We start from the raw sequence: 22513 nt of genomic DNA, 5'->3' as shown, positions 1-22513 counted from the left end.
GTCATTTCCTTCTATATTAGGCCCTCTTGTATGAGATGGGAACAGAAGAGGCGAGAAAGAGACACAAGGAGAGAGGAGTCAGGAGAACATCTGTTTGACACCCCTCAGGTGCATGCTATATACGATATGTCTGCTAAGCTAACACTTGTTTGTCTTCACTCACAGCTCTCTCCTTTTCCCCTCTCCTCCTTTCTTCAGATGCTTTTGAAGATTTTTTTTTTTTAATCAAAGACTGTAGGCACAGGGTCCAGGACAGTGGAACGAGGAGACAGAGGTCAAAAAAACATTTGGAATAAATCTTTAAAACCTTGAAATCTCAGAAACGGTACTTCAAATGAAACTACAAACTGATTTTCTAATTTATATTTCTATCTCAGATGGGAATGTTTTCAATTTCTACCATCAAGGTTCCCATCATGCTTTTGATGATGCAAAAATGGTGCAAATGATGAAGTCTGCATTATTCATCAGTTTAACTCAACAAGGCTTGAGCTAACTGGACTACTGTTGGGTCTGAATCAGTGATGACAATTGAAGTGATTCATAATAAAAGGAAACTAAATATTATCACTATTGATAATACCTTCTTGATTTTTTATATCCGTCAGATGTGAAAAGAACTCCCATTGTGACAGACATCAAAAAGATGTCTGAAAAAAGGGACAGCCTCTTACATGAGAAAGAAAGAAAGAAAGAAAGAAAGAAAGAAAGAAAGAAAGAAAGAAAGAAAGAAAGAAAGAAAGAAAGAAAGAAAGAAAGAAAGAAAGAAAGAAAGAAAGAAAGAAAGAAAGAAAGAAAGAAAGACTGAAAAACTGAAAAAAGAAAGAAAGAAAAAAACAAAGAAAGAAAGAAACCTCATCATACACAAAGGTGCAGGCTTAAAGCATTCTACCTACCCTTGTTATTCCCTCTACAACCACCAGGGGTCAGAGTAGGGCAGTAAAAACAGAGCAACCTGCTGTAGTCATACAGATACAGAGCTGCACTGTACACATACAAAAATGAAACGCACGCACGCACGCACGCACGCACGCACGCACGCACGCACGCACGCACGCACGCACGCACGCACGCACGCACGCACGCACGCACGCACGCACGCACGCACGCACGCACGCACGCACGCACGCACGGTCATTTCTGCCCCATTTCGGCCTCTTAGAGTGAGCACACAAGTGTTTCTGTGGATTTTGAGTACATCCGAGTGTGTGTGTGTGTGTGTGTGTGTGTGTGTGTGTGTGTGTGTGTGTGTGTGTGTGTGTGTGTGTGTGTGTGTGTGTGTGTGTGTGTCTCAGAGTAAAACGCCGAGTCATCCTCAGTCTGTATCCTGCAGTCAGCTTGCAGAGTTTCAGTCCAACAGTCAGCATCCATACAAGGCCAGACTGACTGACTGAATCTAAGACTTCCAAAGCAAACTTCAAACTTCACATTTTTCAAATTCAATGTCTGTTTAGTGCACCATCAATGCAATACATTTATTTCCCACACTACTTCTACTCATGAACCGGGCCTGTCTGTAGCTTGTGTATTTCTTTGACGAAGTATCTTTACATTTAAAGACCATCTAACAGCATTAAATGTCACACTTATAGCCATTTAATTCCACTAATACGAATATATAAGCACAGAATGTCCAGTACGCTCTGAACTGTTACAGAAAATTAAGTACACTGACCAGTCCAGTGAGTGATGGTGCAGACTGTCCCAAAGTTTGGCTCCTCATACGGACCAGGTTGTTCCCATCACCTGCTCCAGCAGACACTCCACCTGCGACCCCGTGCCCTCCAAATCCTCCAGAAGGCCCCTGCCAGGCCAGCTGACTGACCCCAGCATGTAGACTGCTGGACAGGGGCAGCAGCTGTTTACCTGAGAGGACAGGTGGACAGCAGAGATAGGAAGGTCAGACTTCTCATGAATTGGCAGCCAGAAAAAATGTAAGTTGACTAAAAGAATATCACTGAGATGAATCTGAGCTATGAACGTTGTTATTATTTGATTATAATAAACATCTACTTGTATATTCTTGTAGTTTTAACTTCTAACAACATGAATTAATCTTTTTTTAACTGTGACATTTTTCCTTTTTACTGCCAGTTCTGCCCTCTTCCATGATTTGACCTGCATCTATTGGATTGTTGTCTGAAACCTCTGTTTGGGCAATAAGGATTTCCTGAAAAGTGTTTTCAGAGAGTTAAAATAAATTAAAAGATGAGGAGACAGAAGAGAAAAAGAGGGACAGTATCATCTTAAAGACATGTTGGGGCCCACTGGCAATCGTCTGATGACGGTAAATGTCTCTGACAACGATGGCCAGCCTTTCTGGTGTGGTCAGCGGTTGGCAATGAATGAATGACAGGAAAAAACTTTCTTTTCCATGAGCTGCTTTTTTTAACTGTTGAGTTTAAAACTTGAGAAGCAACAGAGTGTTCAGAACTAAAATGCACCACTCTAGATATGTATTTCAGATAAACATCATCATATTATGGTTCATTACATCCCCCAGATGAGTGCCTGTTCATCTGTCTATTGTGAGTCTCAGTTTCACTGTAAACAGTAAGTTCCACGGAGGCTTCACTCTGGCTTACTTCAGCATTATGAATCTGAAACAAAAACTGATGTTCTTGGGATTTGCTTGTAATTAACGGGTCTTAAGTTTGCTGAAATAACAACATCATAACGCAGATTAGTCAAAAGTCAGTTTTTCTCAGAATTCTGGCTTTGATCTCAGAATCCTAGAACACCTGCTGTTTCTCTCCATACAGACAGTTTTTCCTGCAGACACCAAAGCCTGCTGATACCTGATTGGTCATTTTTGTGTCTTTAACTTGAGATCACAGGGTTATTGTTTCCACCTCAGCACTGTTGTAAATTAGGTCTCTCCTTCATTGTGTTTTCTAAGCATTAGAACTGATAAAATAAAGGTGGTGAGGAGGGAGAGGAGGAGAAAGAGAGGGACAGAATCATCTGAAACCTAACAAACCTGCTTTTCTGTTACACTTGGAAACTGTCGTGTTCATACTGGATCAGACAGCGTCCCCTGTGAACCTGTCTGAGTTTCACTCACGCTCAGTGATTCATAGTCAGACATGATTAAGTTATTATTGCTCTCCGCCCTGAGTCTCTGGATAAGACACAAACTGGCCTCAGTCATAGCTCACATTTATCATTCCCACTGCGGCTGCCAGTTTCCTAAACCCAGAAGACTAAAGAAACACAAAGAACAAATCAGATCCTGTGCATGGAAAATACAACCACTGAACTGCTGCTCCACATGAGATTAATATCCTCACGTGACCTCTGTTTGGTGGAATATGGCGGGTAATCTGCGGTAGAATTTTCACTTTTCAGATTATAGACATGGCAGATTGATGATGGATTAAGAGCGCCAGTGATCACGAGTTTTTGAACTCTTCTCCTGTGAGAACAAAGTTTAGAGTGTAATTCAAGGGTTTCTTTTTAATCTTATTTTATAGGTATTTTGAGGTCTTGGAGACATCAGACTTTATAGAATGGATTCCTACAGAAAAGGCTCTTTTTAATAAAAAGTAAGATCACAGAGGTTACAGCACTCATTTCACACCCACCAGACCCCATTTACAAAAACAAAGATATAACATGAAGCAGCATGGGAGTTTCTGTTCTACCACTGACACAGGAATCATGCAGAAGTCTACAAATTAATATCTAATATCTAATATCTATCTAATATCAATAAATAACATTTTTTATTTCGGCCTTTGTGGAAAAGCGGTCTTAAATTTGAATGAGTAAATTGCAAAGATGCTAAAAAGCTGTGCAATACATTCAAATAATTTATTGTTTTAATCTATAAGGAGTCTAACAAAAATTTGGGAATCATTTTCAGAGGAATAAACCTTTTAATTTTGAAAGTAAGATCCTTCTACGAAACCGGAAAAGGGCGCATAAACTTGATTTTCAAACCCACCAGACCACATCAATAAAATCAGTAACTTTACGTCAAGCGGCTTGGGAGTTGCTGTTCTACCACTGACTCAGTACCTTTTTTTGAATGTGTTATTCTGTGTCTTTGGTGTTTTTATTGATAAGTTAAAAATGAAACTAAGTATGGGTAGACAATAACACAGGAAAAAACTAACCAATGAGGCAGAGGTAGAACAACAAGTCCCACGAAAAGTCAGGCAAAGTGAAATCACTGGTTTTGTCAATGGAGTGCGGTAGTTCCTTCTGTAAAGCCATCTAGTTCATTAGAAATAACCTTCCCCACATCTTGACAGCAGAAAAACTCAATGCTATGAGTGTGTGTGTGTGTGTGTGTGTGTGTGTGTGTGTGTGTGTGTGTGTGTGTGTGTGTGTGTGTGTGTGTGTGTGTGTGTGTGTGTGTGTGTGTGTTTGTGATGTGTTACCAGTCATGGCCAGGCTGCTGCGTCGGGCCCAGCTCTCGTCCTGGCTCAGCTGTCGGTGCAGTTTGGATTTGGTAGCAGCGGTGGCTGCTGGCGACAGGTCGGGGTTACTCAGCTTCCTGAAGAGGAGAGGAGGCGGAGCGGCAAACTCCCTCTGCAAGGATGGAGAGAAGAGAGGAAGAGATGAGTCATTGCTCTTCAAACCAAGGGGCTCATAATGTTCAGAAATAATCCCTCATCAACGTCTTACGGGCGGCCTGATCAGTGTGTTTATGCATAATTTCAACCTGCATGTGTCATGGTGGATTTTATAATACTTGATTGAAAGAAAAATAACCACTGATGACTTTGTTGAGTAATAATTTTATTCCTTTTTCATGCATTACTGTCAGTTGTTGTTCGAGCATCTTCTGCACAAAGAAGCTGATTCCAGCTGTTTGGATTGTTTATCGTTGAAAACAGAATTTGCATTGGAATGTTTTTTTCATGGTTCTGTCCATAAAATGTCAGGAAATGTTCAAAACATCTGGATCAGTGTTGCAAAGTGCCTGAGAGGAGGTCTGATTAATGTCTTGTTTTGTCTGCAACACAAAAATGTTTGGTTTACTGTCACGAAACAAGACAATAGATCAAAGTATTATAACATCTGTTCAAAGAAAATCTCAAACAATTAAACAGATTATCAGAAGAGTAAGGCTCTCGAGTAAATGATAAGTTGTTCTCCACGTCACAGAAAACATCTGGAGACAATCCATCTTCATTAAATTTAAATATTTTATTCTCACAAACACATATGTTGAATATTTCACTCCAGAATAAAAGACAACCCTTCAAAGTCAAATAAAAACATCCTTAAGATCGCCGCGTCAGAGCGCGTAGGGCGTGTGAGGCAACGGGCTGTGAGCCAAAGTAAAGACATAAAACATGGTGCTAACCACCCGCTGACACTCCTTCTCTCATGGCTACGCCACACAATCACACACACATAGACACACTTCATGTTTAAGCAAGACACACACATGTTTTTTTCAGCATGCAACAGGAGCAGTTAACAGTTAAGAGGCACTCAGTGCGATGAGTGTCTGCAAACAGCTGCAGAGAGAACACAGAGTCTGATTTATAATTCAGGCTGAGGGTGTAGTTAGTGAAAAGTTCCTATGGACTTCCTCAATATGCCTGAGCTTCCCTAGTAGAAAGCTTGGGGGAAACACACAGGTCACACACACACACACACACAGGTCACACAGGTCACACAGGTCACACAGGTCACACACACACACACACACACACACACACACACACACACACACACACACACACACACACACACACACACACACACACACACACACACAAACACAAACACAAACACAAACACAAACACAAACACACAGAAGGTCTGGTGACAATTCTGCTTCAAACCATTCTGGAAACAAGGCCTGGCCGGGCTCACATCCTCCTCTCTTGTCTGTCTCTCTCTCTCTGTTTTGCCGATGGACCCAGCCCCAATGATGAGACTTTTCCAGAAACATCTGGACGCCCACATTAAAATACACACACACACACACACACACACACACACACACACACACACACACACACACACACACACACACACACACACACACACACACACACACACACACACACACACACACACACACACACACACACACACACACACACACACAAAGCTCAGATGGCTGTACATGTGAAATAGCTCCGGTAAAAGCCTCCCCAATCTAACCTGATGCCCTCAAAACACACTCTGATAAACACAAACATCAATCAGCTCAGGCTTCAGTAAATGATCTGCAACAGGACATCAGTGTTGGTCTTGATTTGGCATCACATTAACACATGAAGCTAATGGACTAACAGTGTCACTTCACATCATGTCAGAGCAGCTGCTCATATACAATCACGGACTCACGCTAAGCGAGTCAGACAACGGCTTCTCACTTCAGCAGAAGCCAAGAGGGAGTGAGTGTGATATGGATAAAAAAATACTCTGTCATGGAGCAGGCTCTATACTATAAAATCAAAACATTTCTTAATGACACATGTGGGGAAATGTTTACGGAAGAAAAGGACAGGAAGATACATTTTGCTTTATGCATCATATGGAACACCAGACTCTGTCTTTTCAGTGCACTGACACACAGATATCCTGAAAAGTATAAACACAAAAGTGTCTGCAACAAGAGATAATACAGGGATGGCATCTCAGGATATGACTTAGCAGTCAGACTAGCAACTTGAGATCTACCCTGGATCCATACAGGTGGATTTTTTGCTTCAGTTGTTTGCAGGTTTTTGTTTTGAAAGTTATGGATAGAAGCTACAACAGGGTCACGGCACACTGTCTCCCTATTGGCTGATAGCCATGGCTGTCAGGCTAGGGGGTGGGCTTACCTAGTCAACACCGGTGTAAATTAGGAAGTGAAGATTTGATTAGAGACTCAGAACAGGTGGGAGACACCAAGAGAACAGCAGCCGTTTTTGAGAGTTTCGGAAGAAAAGAAGAAGTCGCCAAAGATCCCCTTATTCGCTTTTGTTTGAGTTTTGTCCGCGTCTTTTATCAATAAACTGGTGTCGGAGTCATGGAGGGATGCCGACAACCACAGTCGGGCTGGCCAGAGCCGGAAGAGAGCCGCCATAAGGGTCAACCCATGATTTACAGTTTTCCTTTAGTTGGCAGCCAAACGTAGGCACAGGCATCCAAGTCTCAGAAGCCCGAGACAGCTACTATTTGGAACAGCATCCTGCGTCTATCCCTACCTGCACGGATATATTGACTTCTGACGTTAGTCCAGTGGCGTTCCTAGATAAACGTACGACTGTGTTGTATTTGCCTGAAAGCTTCAGTAGAGGCTGTGCAAATAAAGACGATGGGAAGAAAACACACTGTACCACCTGCTGAGCTCTGCAGCACACTGAATACATCTGAATCCACTGTCACAGCATGTTCTCCTGCTGCAGCTCTTTATTCAACCAGCAGGGGGCAGGCAGACAATAACCTGCAGAGGGAGTGTGAGATTACAGAGATCTGCTGATCTGAGCTTCTTCCACACACTGAAACTGAAATCTGCCATCAGTGAAGACAGCTTAGAGGTCAGTGTGTGTGTTTGTGTGAGAGAGAAAGTGTGTGTGTCAGGCTTTGATATACGACAGCTGTCACACAGTCAGCTTTAAGAGGCATTTGATGTCAACACTCACCCAGAAACATAAAATATAAAAGCAGAGACATGATGCTGTGAAGTCTATTTTTACAATCTAAAACCATGTTACTGACAAATTCAAACGTCCTCCAGGTCGACTGAGGCGGTGGATAAGACAGAAACACACAAACCTATGAAACACTGATGTTAAGTGGTTTTTCAGGGGGAAATTGATGCAGCTGGTTAGCTCCACCTGTCTGAACACCATCAGAGAACAAAGCGAATGCACCTGCTGTCTGTTATAAACTACACAGAACTGATAAGGCTGTCTGCAGACGGAGGGTGTGTTTTATTTACATTGCAGTCAAACATCTACTAGGGATGTCTAAGTTGACACACAGAGTTGGCACTAATAAGGTAATTTGAACTGGACTCGTACCGTCCATAAAAGGCTGGATGGTTGTATATTATGTTGTTTTATGTAACCACACAGTGAAGCTTAACCACGAAGATAAAAATGTGGACCTCTTCCCGTTGAGCTCTCCTGCTCTTACAGATTCATTACCTGATGAGCTGCTGCATTAGTTCATTAGCTGCTAATTGGCCGGACAGTAAACCCTGCCCTCCTGGGTCATTGCTGCTTTCTTTGTCAAGCAAGACACTTAGGCTGCAACTACAGCTGTGGGGTGTATTAGTTGAGTCGTTTCATGAATTTAATTTCATGTGAAAGTGTCTGTTTGAAATGTTATCTCTTGGTGATGGTGATGGTGATGTGATGAATGTGGATGCACCAGCAGCAGAGATGGCTTGGTTTTCAGAGAGAGCTGTGCAAGACATGAAATGGCTCCTGCCATGAAAGAGGCACACTGCACTCTGTGAAGCCTGAGGGACGGAGGTTGCATTTTAGTTGTGGTGCTCCTTAATTTCCCGTGGATTCTACCGAGTGAAAATGTTAAATTTGAGCGCTGACAAGCTCTGCTGTCTGTTTCTGACACTTCAATAGACTTTCATACAGCTATACGTTGAAGCTCGTCCTTGTTTGTGCGCGTTAGCTGTCATCAAATGCTCTAAATGAATGCGTTACCTCTTCTGCAGTACCAATCGATGGAAATTTTCATACCCGCCGAAACAGTAATTAATTTTCAAGACATCGGTTGATGTCTAGTAAAAAAAGATGTAAAACTAGGGCTGGGCGATAATTCAATAACGGTAATTATCGTGACATAATTTTTCACAATATAAACATAACAAATATTCTATAAAAAATGGTATAAATGAAGGTGTAATTACACCCCCTACCAATAGAAAGGCGGGCACTAATGAGCCTTAAACGCTAGTTGCCACCATAGACTGTAAAAAATATGGACGTAGTATCCGTGACGTCACCCATCTGTTTCTGAAGAGCTGTTTTGAGACCAATCGGCTGCGGCAGCCATATTGCTGCTGTCGAGCCAGAGTGACGTAAAGAGGCGGGCTTTGAGCATCCTAGCCAACAGCTGCAGTGTTCCCACAGGCAGCTGTGCCTCTCATTGGAAGACTGGTAATCTCAATATCTTCAAAATTGCCGAATTAGAAAAAAATTCACCCCTCTCACAGTGAGAGGACATCGAGAAATTAGCTATTCAGACTACACTCATCTTTTGTACCAGGCTGTAAACATGTTTATTAATGCTGCAAAGATCGTCTTTTCCCCATTCATGTGTATGTGACTTCCGGTACTTCCGGAGCCAGCCTCAAGCGGATCCTCGATGAACTGCAGCTTTGACTCATATTTTTAGACCGGAGGTTGCTGCTTGGTTGCCACCCAACATTAGATCCACTGCTACCATAGGACAACTGAACACTGAATAACCATGATGCATTCACTGCACTGTAGGAAACAACATCACTCTGCCCGTAACGCTTAGTAATCTTAAAGGGGAGTGCACAACTCAAACAATACTCTACTAAACTGATACACAGTATACTATTTGATATATCTTTGTTGTAAATTGAAATCAGATTATGTAAATAACCTCAACCTGAGAAAAATTAGAATCTACAACTTCACAAAAATCTCATCTTACACAAAAGACCTGCTTCCTGTTAGCACTGTCAGAAATGATGGATTCAAGAAGCTTATCAGAGTACTAAATCCAGATACAAGCTAAAAAACCATCTGGTTCCTTCAACTTTCACTCAGAGGCAAAAAATCTGCCTTCAAATTTAAATGAAATAATGATTTGATATCTATCAGGATAACAATCAATAACGACTGATAGGAAATATTTTATAGTGATAACATCTTTTTCAATATCAACCAGCTCTATGTGAAATATGTTTTTTATTTGGTTCATTTTTGACCGTCTTGACTGCACAGCTTGAAAGCTATGAACATTTTATTACTGAAGCTTTAAATGCCTCACAAATCTGCTACAAAGAACAAGAGGTGGCACAGAGACATCTGAAGCATCGGACTAAAATAATCCAGCTGCTTTTTAACTGAACCAAGCAGATGATCGTCTGTCAGATACACACTCAACAAAGAGCTCAGCTGGGAGTATCAAAAAGTGACTTTGTGATCCAGCTTTCCTTTGAAACACAAATAGATCAGCCTGTAAAATATCAACTTTAACAAAGAGATGAGTTACAGAGTCGCTGAAAAGCAAAATAAACAGCCGTCAGCTAACCAAATATCCAGCAAAACATCTGAATAGTCTTAAGACAGACATGTGAACACACATTGAAGTGTTCTGTGTGTTTCCAAACACAGAGAAGGAAGTAAAACCAAGGTTTCATCATCTTCTTCTCCTCCACCCCCCCTGCTCCTCCAGCTTCCCTCCGGACTCGTGTTCCCGCTGAATCACATTTGGGCTGACATTCGTTTTTTGTCACATCCTGCAGCGAGCCGCGCTGCACTTTAATGCAACACACACATGTACGATCTATCACTTCTGTCACCTCGTGGGGCTGAAACAAAGCTTCCCCGGCTGAACTCATCCCCAGAACAAAAGCACACAAAGACAAAGGTGGGAAGTTAATGCATGCAGATGTCATGAGTGCTGCATTAACTGAGGTTAAAGAAGGGAAAGCCGACCACAGATTGGTCAGACGGACAGAAGACGGACAGCTATGCTCAGCAAAATATCATGCTTTCTAGCAGCTCAGCCCACACAGCAAAATAAAAAAAAGCTCAATCAATCTTGTGTATTGTTTTCCTGGCAGCAGAAGCAGCCCAGCGATCCAAAACGTGATTTAAAAACTCTCTTGGCTGCAGCTTGTGTTGACTGTTGATTCAACCAGCTCCGTGGCTTGCGATTGGATTTTAATGCAGTAGATGCAGAGGGAGATGGATGGGAGGGCATTAAACAGCAAAGTGCACCATGTGGAGTGATGGATTAAACAGTGAGTTTGTGGTTCCAGTTGTCTGTGAGATGATTTTGTTTGCTGGTTCAGGGAGGGAACGGTCGCAAAGATTGGTTGTTTTCCGCCAAACGTCTGAGTGTTAGGTTGAAGGCCGACCACCAGCAAAGTGTTACAGCGCCGCCTCGAAAACAGGACAAACCACATTTCAACAGTCCGCTCTTTTTTTTTTGCAATTTTCTCTTCAATTTTGCTCAGTGGAAAAAACTCTGAGCTGCATTTGCCACAAGAAAACCATTTTCTTCTGTAAACATGTCACAATAAATCAATGTGTGTACATGGAAAAAGCCTAAGACTCCGACTGCATTACATCAACTTGAAGAATCTTTCCATGGAAATCTGTAAATATTTGAAATAATGAGCCTTAGTAATTGTAACCTCAGTAGTTTGGAGCTTTTCAATGTCTCTGATACTACACTGTCCCAAAAAACAGACTGATTGATTTTCCCTGAAATATATCTGAAAAAAAGTAGGATTTTCTTATATTTTTACACACCTACAGCACCAGGGGAATGAAAGATGGAGAGACACAGTGATCGCCCAGAACAAAGAGACTCAAAAGTAGGTGGAGTTATTCATCAACTGAGGTGGAGTTATGATGCTGATTAAGAGGCTTTGAAATGGAAATGAGACATTAAACTGTTGTCACTGTGCTGAAATATGGAGTCACAGTGTGTAATGTTTGTGTAGGTACACTACTAAAAAACAGAACAAAGGTATGTCCATTACCAGAGCTGTCATCCATCCAATAGACTGCAGTTTATTCCATTATTTTTAAGTTTGGTTTTGGGCATTTTTGGCTGTAATGTATAGGACAGCTATAGTGAGACAGGAAATGTGGGGAGTAGAGAGTCGGGGAGGACATGCAGTTAATGTTTGAGGCCGGAATCGAACCGGTGACCTCTGCGACGAGGTCACCGTCACCCCCTTTATTCTAATGTTTATGGTTCTTGACTACCGATACCATAAGTGCTACATCTACACACATGATTACAATTAATTCTATTATAAAGGTTTTGAAATTTAGCTTTTATCTAAAAGGTGTCAAAAACAGGAACTTCACCTTCTTTAATTCATTGTGTTTGTATCATCATTATTTCAAATTAATTTTGTCTTGAAAAGGGGGAATCATCTTATAATGAGGGTCATCCGAGGGCCGTAACGGTATTTACATTTTATAATTTTATAGAAAGTGTATAGCAGTAGATGCTGTTTACTAAATATCTGAAGAGTCAACATGGGCAGTCATATAATCTGATACATTTTAATGATTTAATGTTAAGCACATTGAGTTGCCCTCGAGTATGAAATGTGCTATACAATTAAATCTGCCTTGCCTTACAGAGTCTGCAGATGACAAGTGCATAGTGTGCCTACGAACACTATTTACCTTACTGTTTCTTTACTGCATTCTTAAAACACATATTCAAATGAAACTTTCTCTGCAGAAATCCACGTTAGACCTTCTGGAGTTCAGTGTTTGCTGTCAGCAAACTGAGCATTCACAGTACAGTCTGTACCTGCTGCTGCACAGTATTCATCACCTGTTTTTTCCTTAAAGAGCTGTCAGTGCAAACAACAAAGGGATAGAAATGTCTCAAGTTTGAATTCAAATTGTGTCCGTGCTGCTCGGTGATAACATATTCAAAACTTCTTCTGCCACAGTTTTGAGTTTTTTCACTTCACTTCACACAACTGAAACTGAGTAGATGGCAAAGGTTAAAAAAGTATGCCCACATAAAATGCAAACAGACATTGAAACTGTCAGGGTCAGTGCATGCAACCAAGCAGACCACTCACACTTCACGTGCTCTGCTTCATTGCAATGTTCGCATATGTCTCTGGTGCATTTCAATGTTAAGCTTAGAAGTAAATTAAACCATGAAGTGCAAATCAGTTCTTCGTCACGTGAAGTTTTCAAGCAATAAAGGCTCAATCTGAAGTTATTCCAGCTTGTTGTATTCCATTTTAATCAAACGAAACATGCAGCAGTGAGCCTGATGATGCAAAGAAGAAGCTTGGTTGTTCTTCTGAGTATTGAAAAATGCAGGATTAGGAAAAAAATATGTTTTTGTCAGTTCTCGACAACATTGAACCCATGTTTATTTTATTTTTGGGTGAAACACCTGGGTTAATGGTATATATATATATATATATAAAACTAGTTTTTATTTAAATAGACCTTTCAGTTTCTCAATCTTATTTCATGACTCTTTATGTTATTGCTGTTAAAAATATGTGTCTGTAAATAATAGCCATTAGTTAGCCTCACAGCAGTTTTTAGACTACATAGCACCAGTCCACACTTTTGTTAGATGTTTTATCAAGAAGGTATTTTTCTATACAACTATTTAATGTATGTTGGAGTGTTCTTTGTGCTCACTGATTCAATTTAAGGCCAAGTTGTATTCAGTCTGGATTGTACAGTTCTTTGTTAGTTTTGTTTTATCAAGACAGGAGATGGGGGAAGTCTGCAACACTCTGAAAATTAAAAATTAAAAAACTAAGCTTTGAAGGGCATCGATCTCCTTGCAACACACTCAGATCTAACCATTTTTACATGCATCTAATGGTCAAAAACAAAAATGTAAGTAGAGTAGGGCAATATTAAAAAAGATGTTATCACAATAAAATATATCATTAGATATCGATAATTATCACGATAAATATCAAATTATCAATTAATTTAAATTTAGAGGCAGATTTTGTCTTCTGTCTAATGTTGGGTAGCAACTAGCATTTAAGGAATATTAGTACCCACTCCCTTTCCAGTGGTTAGGGGTATAATTTCAGGTTTATTTATATCAAATTTTTATTGAAAAATTATATCATGATAATTATCGTTACCGAATAATTGCCCAGCCCTAAATGCTAGTAATTCCAGTCTTTTTTTGTTTGTTAAAAATTGATAATAATCGTTATCGAATCATCGCCTAGCCCCAAATACTAGTAATTCCAGTCTTTTTTTGTTTGTTAAATCTTAATGTAAGATGTTAAATCCGGAGGTGTCAGGCCAATGTGGCTTATATAAAGTCTAAAGAGATCAACCCAAACAAAGGAAGTCAACTGTGTTATGGAAAATAAAGTGAAGGAGACACAAGTCTGAACCTGACCCTGCAGAGTGTTATTGAACGTGAGTGTGTGTCAGTGTTGAAGGTGAGCAGGTTACAGGCAGCAGAGCGAGAGCAGTGAGCCTGTTACATCATGAGATTTATCACATGTGTGTCTGAGCAGGATTACATTGCATCATATGTGCTTCCTGTCTGTCAGTGGGGGAATGGGCTGCAGTGCTGCGTCAGTGAAGAGCACTCGTGTATGTCTGTGAGTGTGAGTGTGAGTGTGAGTGTGTGTGTGTGTGTGTGTGTGTGTGAATATATGGCTGGTAATCAGAGCTGCAACACGTGCTGATGTGTTCCAGCTGTGTTACGGCTCAACCAAGGTACTCTGGGAAAAACGAGGGAGGGAGAGTTATGACAGAAAAATGTGAGGAAAGGGAGCAAAGTAGTCGGACAGATGGATGTGAAATACGGAGGGGGGGAGTGTAACACAAGGAACAATAAATTCCGTCTATCCTCACTCGTTGTTTGCAGAAATTGCTTGCCCACACGCAAACGACGAGCTCAGCTTGAAAACTCCAAAAACACAAACCACAGCGTTCTACATAACAGCAGGGACAATAACGTGATTTAATGAGCTGCGGGAGTGTTTTAAGAGCGTCATTCATGCCGGGACATGAAAGAGAGCTGCGAGGAATGTTTCTGTGACTTTTTCTGTTTCCATTAAAACAACCACGGGTCAAAATCAAGTCCATGTCGGAAAAAAAATATTGGCTGAGAGAACTGCTAACGTGATGCCAGCTTAGCGTGTCTCCTCCAATAAAAGCAAGCAGTTTTTCATCATGACACTTAAAGTGGACTAAATGTTCCTTCAAATTCCTTTTAGTACTTTTAAATGATCTCAGAGACGCACTCCTTCCTCATGCTTCACATAAAAATGTTCCAGAGCAAAATTGATGGATCTTGTGTATTTTTCCTGTGGATCTGGAACCAGAGTGTGGGTGTCCAGAAGTTAAACTTGGATCCTCATTTGGAAATCCTGTGTTTTGCTATCCAGAATCATTTAATCCATCCAACTTTTGTTCCAAGTTTCAAAGAAAAACTGGATTAGATTAAAGCAGATCCAGAATTATGTTTTCTGTATTCACCCTATTCCCGGTGAGATCAGTATCCATGTGAGTATTATGATTAAAAGTTAACAGCACTGCTTCCCTCTTTCCTTCATCTCTGTTGTTTATGGGAACAGTACCAGCACACAGAGACCGAGTTCCAGCCTCTAAGCGACTGCAGGTTTAATTTTTCTGACAGACCTTGAAGCAAAGCAACGACCTCAGAGTCTTTACACACCTCAGAGAGTGTGAGTTTACTTTCCACACGGGTCTGTTCGTTCCAGAAAAATACAGCGAGCACAGTGCAGCCATTCACAGAACACACTGTTCAGTCCTGTTTAACAATGTCTCAGCCGACTGTGAGCCACACAGGTCAGGAACTCAGACAGTGTGCAGGTTTTAAACTCAGCTAAGGGATGAGATATGTTACATTAAACATGAAAATATGCAGTAAAGATGAAGCTCTTATTCACCCTGACATCACTGTTCCTCTGATTGCTTTCCAAAAACTTATTTTCATGCTCATGATGAAGCATCAGACTGGAAAAGCTGCATGGAAATGATAAATATAATGGAACTTCCTGATTTTCTCTAAAACATTTATACACTCAAAGGATGTTTTAGATGGTTCTGGTCTATTTCTATTTGTTGCACTAAAGCAGATATGATTACTAAAGTCATATACAACAACTGACGTTATTCCACTTTATCCAGTGGTTAGCCTCAAATGACTTGCAGCCAAGACTTACTTTAAGGTAAATTGTTAATGTCTGCAATGTAAACTCCCATCATCATTTCTCATTCCATTACATCCCCCAGAACAACACTCGTTCATCTGTTTCAACCAAGCCTAGTTTCACTGTAAACAGTAAGTTCTACAGAGGCTTCACTCTGGCTTCCTTCAGCAGTATGAACCTGAAACAAGACTTATTTTCTTGAAATGAATGGGTCTTAAGTTTGCTGAAATAACATCTAGATGCAGATTAGTCAAAAGTCAAGCCTTGTCAGGTATGTCCTCAAGAGGAGACAAAAACAACTTATCAAATGTTTGATTGGTGAATGGAGATCTATCATGGAGGATTAGGGACATTGATTCTTTTAGGTGTCACCTTCTTTAAAGAATGTTACATTTTTTTCTCAGAACTCTGGAATTCTGGTTTTGATCTCAGAATTCTGGAAAACCTGCTGTTGCTCTGTCTCCATACAGACTGATTTTCCTGCAGACAACCAAAGCCTCAGGATGTCATTACCTGGATTGTGTTCCTCCTGCTTTTGCTCTCCATAGAGACTGATTTCCTGCAGACACCAAAGCCTGCTGATACATGTTTGCTTGATACTACTCAGATTGTTAGCCGCTCTTCATACAGATGAGAAATAAATTCTCCTCAGATTACAGCCATGGGAGTCAGGATGTCATTAACCTGGATTGTGTTCCTCCTGCTTTTGCTCTCCATAGAGACTGTTTTTCCTGCTGATACCAAAGCCTGCTGTTACCTGATTGGTCATTCTACTCAGACTACAAACCTGGGACATAGAGAAATCAGACCGCTGAGTGCAAGTTCTCCATTTATACTGAGAAAAGAGATTAGTAAAACTCCTTGGGACCAAAGTGCAGGAAAGGATGACAACCTTGACCTAATTTAAATCAGTTTCCAGCAGTGTTTAATTAGGAGCTCACCTAATTAAGATAATCTTATAAGATTTGCCCGTCTATTTAATGCTCTGCATTTCATACAAAATGAGGAAACTTTGAGAAATGTGGCCTTGAAGATCTCTCTGGAGTTGCAGCGCTTACTCTTTGTGGCCTACTTTAATTTTAAAGGATTTTTTTTACTGTATTGCCCCAGGACAGTAATAGATTTTTATTGCTAGGTTCAATGTTAAGTCCTGAAAGCTTCGTTTTTGCAATGAGATTTTAGTCTATAAAAAACAGCAGCTAGATGAAAACATAGATTTCTACCTTTCAACCTCTGTAAATGAACCATGATATAATATATTAAAATAAGACTTTTCAAAGAAAATATCAGAACAGTTATAGGGCTCATTTTGAGAACAGAACATTCACATTATTATTTAGCCGCACAAAACCACAGAGACTATGGCTAAATCTGTCAGCTGTTTTTAAGAGGTGTTAAGATGTCAGCAAATGCAGCGACAGTCCTGCTGTGTGTGAATTTCTGTATTTTTAAGAGGGTTTACTGATGATAATATTACTCCTTATCTGTGTTGTGCAGCTGTGAGCGCAGAAATCACACCATGGTAGGTATTCAGGTCATTTTTAAAGTATAAACCAGTGATTAGAGACCTCGAGTAAGCATGTAGGAGGACTCAACCTCTGTTAAACAACACTCAGCCTCTTCTGAGCAATCTCTGGTCAGTAATAACTCAGTAATCATCTGCAATACATGAAGTTAACTTCCAAAGAAGAGGACGCCCACAGTCTGCCCACACCAGGCAGGTGTTGGCAGAGATAAGAGGCCTGAGGAGACTCTACCACAAGGTCAACGTGAGGTCAAGTCTGCGTTCTCGAACACACAACGTGATGAGAGACGGAGGGTGAGGTCACACAGAAGTCGGCAGCAGCAGCCATATGGCTGCTGCTGCCGACTGGCTTCAAAACAGCGTTCAGAAACAGATGGGTGACGTCACGGATACTACGTCCATATTTTTTACAGTCTATGGTGGAGACCTGTACTGGCTCTACTAATGCAATAGAGAGTGATGTTTAATTTAGGCGCAGCCCAAGATCATGCATTACTTTTTCCTGAGTTCAACTTCGCACCTGTACTTGGAAACGTGATATATCTGAGTGGATTAGAATTAATTTCTTCATGATTACAATATTTAATTATGATTTTCATTTCTCCTTTACTCATACGAACATTTATTCTTACACTTGTATGTATGTGTGTAATATTGTTTGTATGTATATTCTCTGGAGTGGACATTTTGCTTTATTGTATTTGTGTTATCTGATTCTATCATAATGTCTGAATGTAACTATACAGCTGGAAAAAGAAAAAAAAAAAAGACATATTTTTCACATTGTATTGTTGATGAGAAAAATTATTAAAAATTAAGTAAAAAAAAAATAATAATGAAAACGTGCTACAAAAAAAGAAACGATTGTATGAACAGTAAACGTGCTGCAAATACTTCATCGATCCAAATCTGAGTAATGCTGCAAATCGAGACATGACAACAGAAGTGCTCCAGGCCTCTAATGAAGGTGAAGGTAAGATGAGAAGTCAGAGACTAACAGCAGCAGACAAAAGTAAAGACAAAAACAGGAGAAACAGCGGAATGATACATATGGCGTGTGTTATTAGGAGGTCAGCCTCAGCCGGCGACCTCCAGCCCGTCTCCTTTAACGTCCCCCCAACCCAGTGTGAGGTGACCTTCACCGGCCCGTACGGTCTCACCGGGGGGACGAGAGGTAAACAAACCAGAGTCCAGATAACAGGATGGTTGCTGTGGATGTCTTCATTAAAAAGAGGGAAAGGTTTGGAAGCAGCAGCAGCAGGACTGGCTTCAGAGAGACGATGAGTGAAAATGTTACAGGAGGGAGGATTCTTTGTGAACAGTGGGTCGCATTTAGAAATGTCAGGCTGTAAAATGTCACACCTCCCTCCCCGTCCTCTCTTTTCTTTCTGTATTCAGCAAACTGTCTGTGCCAGGAAAGTGGCCAGAGGTTAGATTCTTGCTTTGGCTCCAGTCTACAAACACCAGCTTGTTTAAAGAATTTCATTACACTGCAGGAGGGGAGCAGAGGTGGAGTCTGAACGGCGCTCAGGGGCAGCTTCTTGATTAATTTCATAATTTTTCCAACAGAATTGGCTGAAGTGTTTCCAAGTTTTCAAATAAACTTGGACTATCGAGACCTTCACAGTAAAGTCTTTAAATCCCACAGTTACTCTTGAACAAATGATGGAACAAACACTCCCACACTCCATCCATTAGCATTTAGATCAGCCTCTGCGGGGCATTGAGGATATTAAAGAGGGCTGAGGAGTTCAATGGCTTTTCATACAGTCGCTCTGCTTCAGTGATGAAGCTCATTAAACTTCTGACTCGGATCCAGCAGCACAAAGAAGACGAGGGAATGTGTGCTCACGTGTCAGGTGTGCAGTGCACATTTTCAGACTGAGGATGTGTTTGTGTGTCTGCAGCACAGTGACTCAGTAGGCAGCTGGATACAGTGGAGGAGGAGGTACCTCAGGGTGTCTACCTGTCTGGACTCTCTGCCAGAGAAAATCACATCTGGAATTGTATTCATAATGTAAAGCTGTAGGTTAGAGATGTTTTTGGATGTTATGGTTAAGTCAGTCTGTTTTGATCACATAAACCTGAGCTATTCTGCTCAGACAGTGATCTTAGAATGTAAACAAGGATGCAAAACGCTCCAATCTGTTGTTTTTCTGTTCAACAGAGCTGGAAGGGGATATGAGCCACTAGTCCTGCTACACCCTCGATAGTCGCCAGAATTATTTGTCGGTTAATTGAGTTATTCATATTTAGTAGCGTTGGCCTGTTCTGGTACTATCGTTTGTACACAATCACAGATAACAGGAGAAATCTTGTAGCGCGACATGGTTTGTCAGTATTTTGATTTAGATGCATACAGGCACAGGCATGTGAAGATTATCCTGCAAGGAGGACCAAAGGCTGGTGGTGCCAGCTCTGCTAACTGTTTACCCACAGACTCTGTGATCCCGTGTCTAGCCGTGTTACATAAATTGTCCTCAATTTTCGACTGTTCCCCTGAGTTTTTTTCTCACCTTGGAACAGTTGGCTAGTCAGATTTTTAATGTCCGTTTAAATGACTAGCAGATTAGTGACTTTGGAACATCCCTAGTTTAAACTGTATAGCCAGTGATTGTAGTACTTATCCAAAACTGTACTTAAATACTATCAAAATGTATTTAATTGTATCACTAATGTTTTTCTCATTATTTGATTCCTTTATTAATAGACGAGTCAGGGGAGAAGTGAATGTGACATTCATCGGGCAGGTAAGCACAATGTTGGTTCACACCAGTCATGAAGGAAATCATTCTGCGATTGAATTGCATGTAAAGTAAAGAAAAAACGTGACAAGACAAAAGTTACTGACAGGTGGTGAATCACAACGGTAAAGCGGTGCAAATTATACAATTTGAGGGTTAAATAGAGAGTAAGATCCAGTAATTGAGTCTTGGTTGTAGTGATGAAACATAATGAATTGATGTGATACATCAATGAGGTAAAGAGGCGGGCTTTGAGCCTCCTAGCCAACAGCTACAGTGTTCCCGCCTGTCAATCAAGTCAGCTGTGCCTCTCATAATGGAAAACTCGTAATCTTATTTTTTTTAAATTGCTGTTTTATGAAAATATTCACCCCCCATACAGTGTGTGCCGATCGAGAAATGAGCTAGCCAGACTACAATCGTTTTTGTACCAGGCTGTAACATGTTTATTTCTGCTGTAATTGTATTTCTACTGTTTTAATTTGTGTGCATGTGGTTCCCTGTACATCCGGGGCCAGCCTCACTCGAGGAACTGACACTTTTAACACTTTCGCATTGGCTTCAATTTCTCACGGCCAGAGGTTGCTGCTACATTAAATCGAAAGCAGCTTTTAGAAACTATGATTATGTACAGACTAAAAATAAGATTTTTCTGGACTTAATTTTTTTTAATATAATATATCTCTGCCCCAAAAAAATCTTGTCTGGCATGGAGCCTCTAATACTTGTAATCATAGATTACTACATCTAGGATATTGTTATGGTTTCAAGAGCATTTTCTGCCTTGTAGTTTTTATGAGATACTGCCTCGTTCCTTTTACCATTTAACTCTGTGTGCAATCAAATCAAATCGAGTATTCACATCAAAATGGGAATATCTGTGGAATCATTTTTGTCAGCCATGTATAATACCAACAAATCATAGTTTTCACGTGTAAATGAAGTCACTGTTCCATTGAGCTTTCATATTATAAGCTGTCTGACTGCAACACACAGTAAGAAAGAGGGGTATATTTTAAAGAGGAGATTTGGCCTCCATGTTTTGTCTCCAGCTCTTTGAGCCACCTCAAGCAGTGGGTTTAATTAACAAACAAAGACAGCCTTGCCACCAACTATCACAAAGCCTCCATCCAGACACCATCCCCTCTGCAGCTTCTTGTTTAGAGGTTGAGAAACCAACAAATTGGATTTCACAGCTCCTCTCTGCTGAGCATAACATCCATGCTCTTCCTATTCATGATGTAATTCGTCTGCTCCCGAGTTCAAAGACAAACAACTGGGACAGAGGGAGCTTCAGCAGCCCGGAGCGGTGTCCTCGTTAACGCTCTCTGCTGCCCACAAAGAAAGATTTTAGAGGAAGTGTAAAGGATGCAGAATACAGTTCATAGTTTATTCATACATTTAAAAAAGAAAATAAATCGTTAACTGTTCTGCTGGGACATTTCTTTATGATGCAAGCTGTGCACCTTTGAAATCACAGCCTTTAAAAAAGTTTGGGTTTCTTGCTGTTTTGTTAATCACCGATGGTTTTGGGATTCTTTGGCATCCACATATTTACTGTCTGATCTTTTGGCAGCTTGAACAGCAGAACTGAGCAGCTGGATGTGGAAAGCATCATCTGATCCAAGAAAAAAAAACAATAATTTACAAGTTTTTTTGTATTGCATTGATGTGCAGAGACTTCAAAAGCAGGAGAGAAGGCTTTTAAAAATTAGAGAAATGTACACAAGCTTGGACGAGAGAGTCGAGCTGATTCTCATGCTGTTAACTCAGGTTTTCATCTGCCAAGACTCTGAGGATTACACAGCATTATGTTACTGGCCACATAAAGTTGCATGGCTCAATAGGAGATGAATCAGGTTTTTCTCTGGTACAAAGATCCTACACATTGCCAGTTGCAAAACTACATTCACATTCATTTTCCATAACAATTTTCCCCCGTCCTCTGTGTGTATTTTAAGATTGTTCTGGACTTCAGAGTAAAAACTGTTGATTTATTTTGTAAGTAAATGCTTCACAAAAGGGATTAACAATTAATCGAGTAACGGGTTTGGGTAAAGGAAGACCCACAATGCAGCTGTGCATTTCAAAACATGTTTTAACTCCACCGCGACCTGAATTACCATTACCATTCACTTCACTGTGGGAAACACATCACTTGCCCCACATGCCCGTAACCCTTTGTAATCTTAAAGGTGAGTGCACAACTCAAAACAATATTTACTAAACTGATACACAGCATACAATTTTTATATCTTTGTTGTAAATGTAAATCCAATAATGCAAATAATGTCAACCTGAGAAAAATATTAATATACAAACTAAAACTTCACAAAAATCTCATTATACACAAAAGACCTGCTTCCTGTTGGCACCGTCAGAAATGATGGATTCAAG

At 40.5% G+C, this 22513-nt stretch overlaps 1 protein-coding gene across 7 annotated transcripts in view; it reads right to left on the bottom strand.

Annotated features, from left to right (window-relative positions):
• Window positions 1-22513, bottom strand: part of mast2 (microtubule associated serine/threonine kinase 2) — a 205873-nt gene that overhangs the window by 155328 nt on the left and 28032 nt on the right. For all 7 annotated transcript variants that reach the window (XM_034706252.1, XM_034706245.1, XM_034706271.1 and 4 more), the window contains exons 2-3: window positions 4386-4536; window positions 1676-1866 (exon numbers count right to left, since the gene is read on the bottom strand). In XM_034706252.1, the coding sequence (XP_034562143.1) occupies window positions 1676-1866; window positions 4386-4536 (342 nt within the window). The remainder of the gene's footprint in view (window positions 1-1675; window positions 1867-4385; window positions 4537-22513) is intronic.

This window comes from Notolabrus celidotus, chromosome 2 (assembly GCF_009762535.1).
Source record: "Notolabrus celidotus isolate fNotCel1 chromosome 2, fNotCel1.pri, whole genome shotgun sequence".
Lineage (NCBI taxonomy): Eukaryota > Metazoa > Chordata > Actinopteri > Labriformes > Labridae > Notolabrus > Notolabrus celidotus.
Note: the sequence above shows the minus strand (reverse complement) of the source record. Positions and strands in the feature narration are given on the sequence as shown.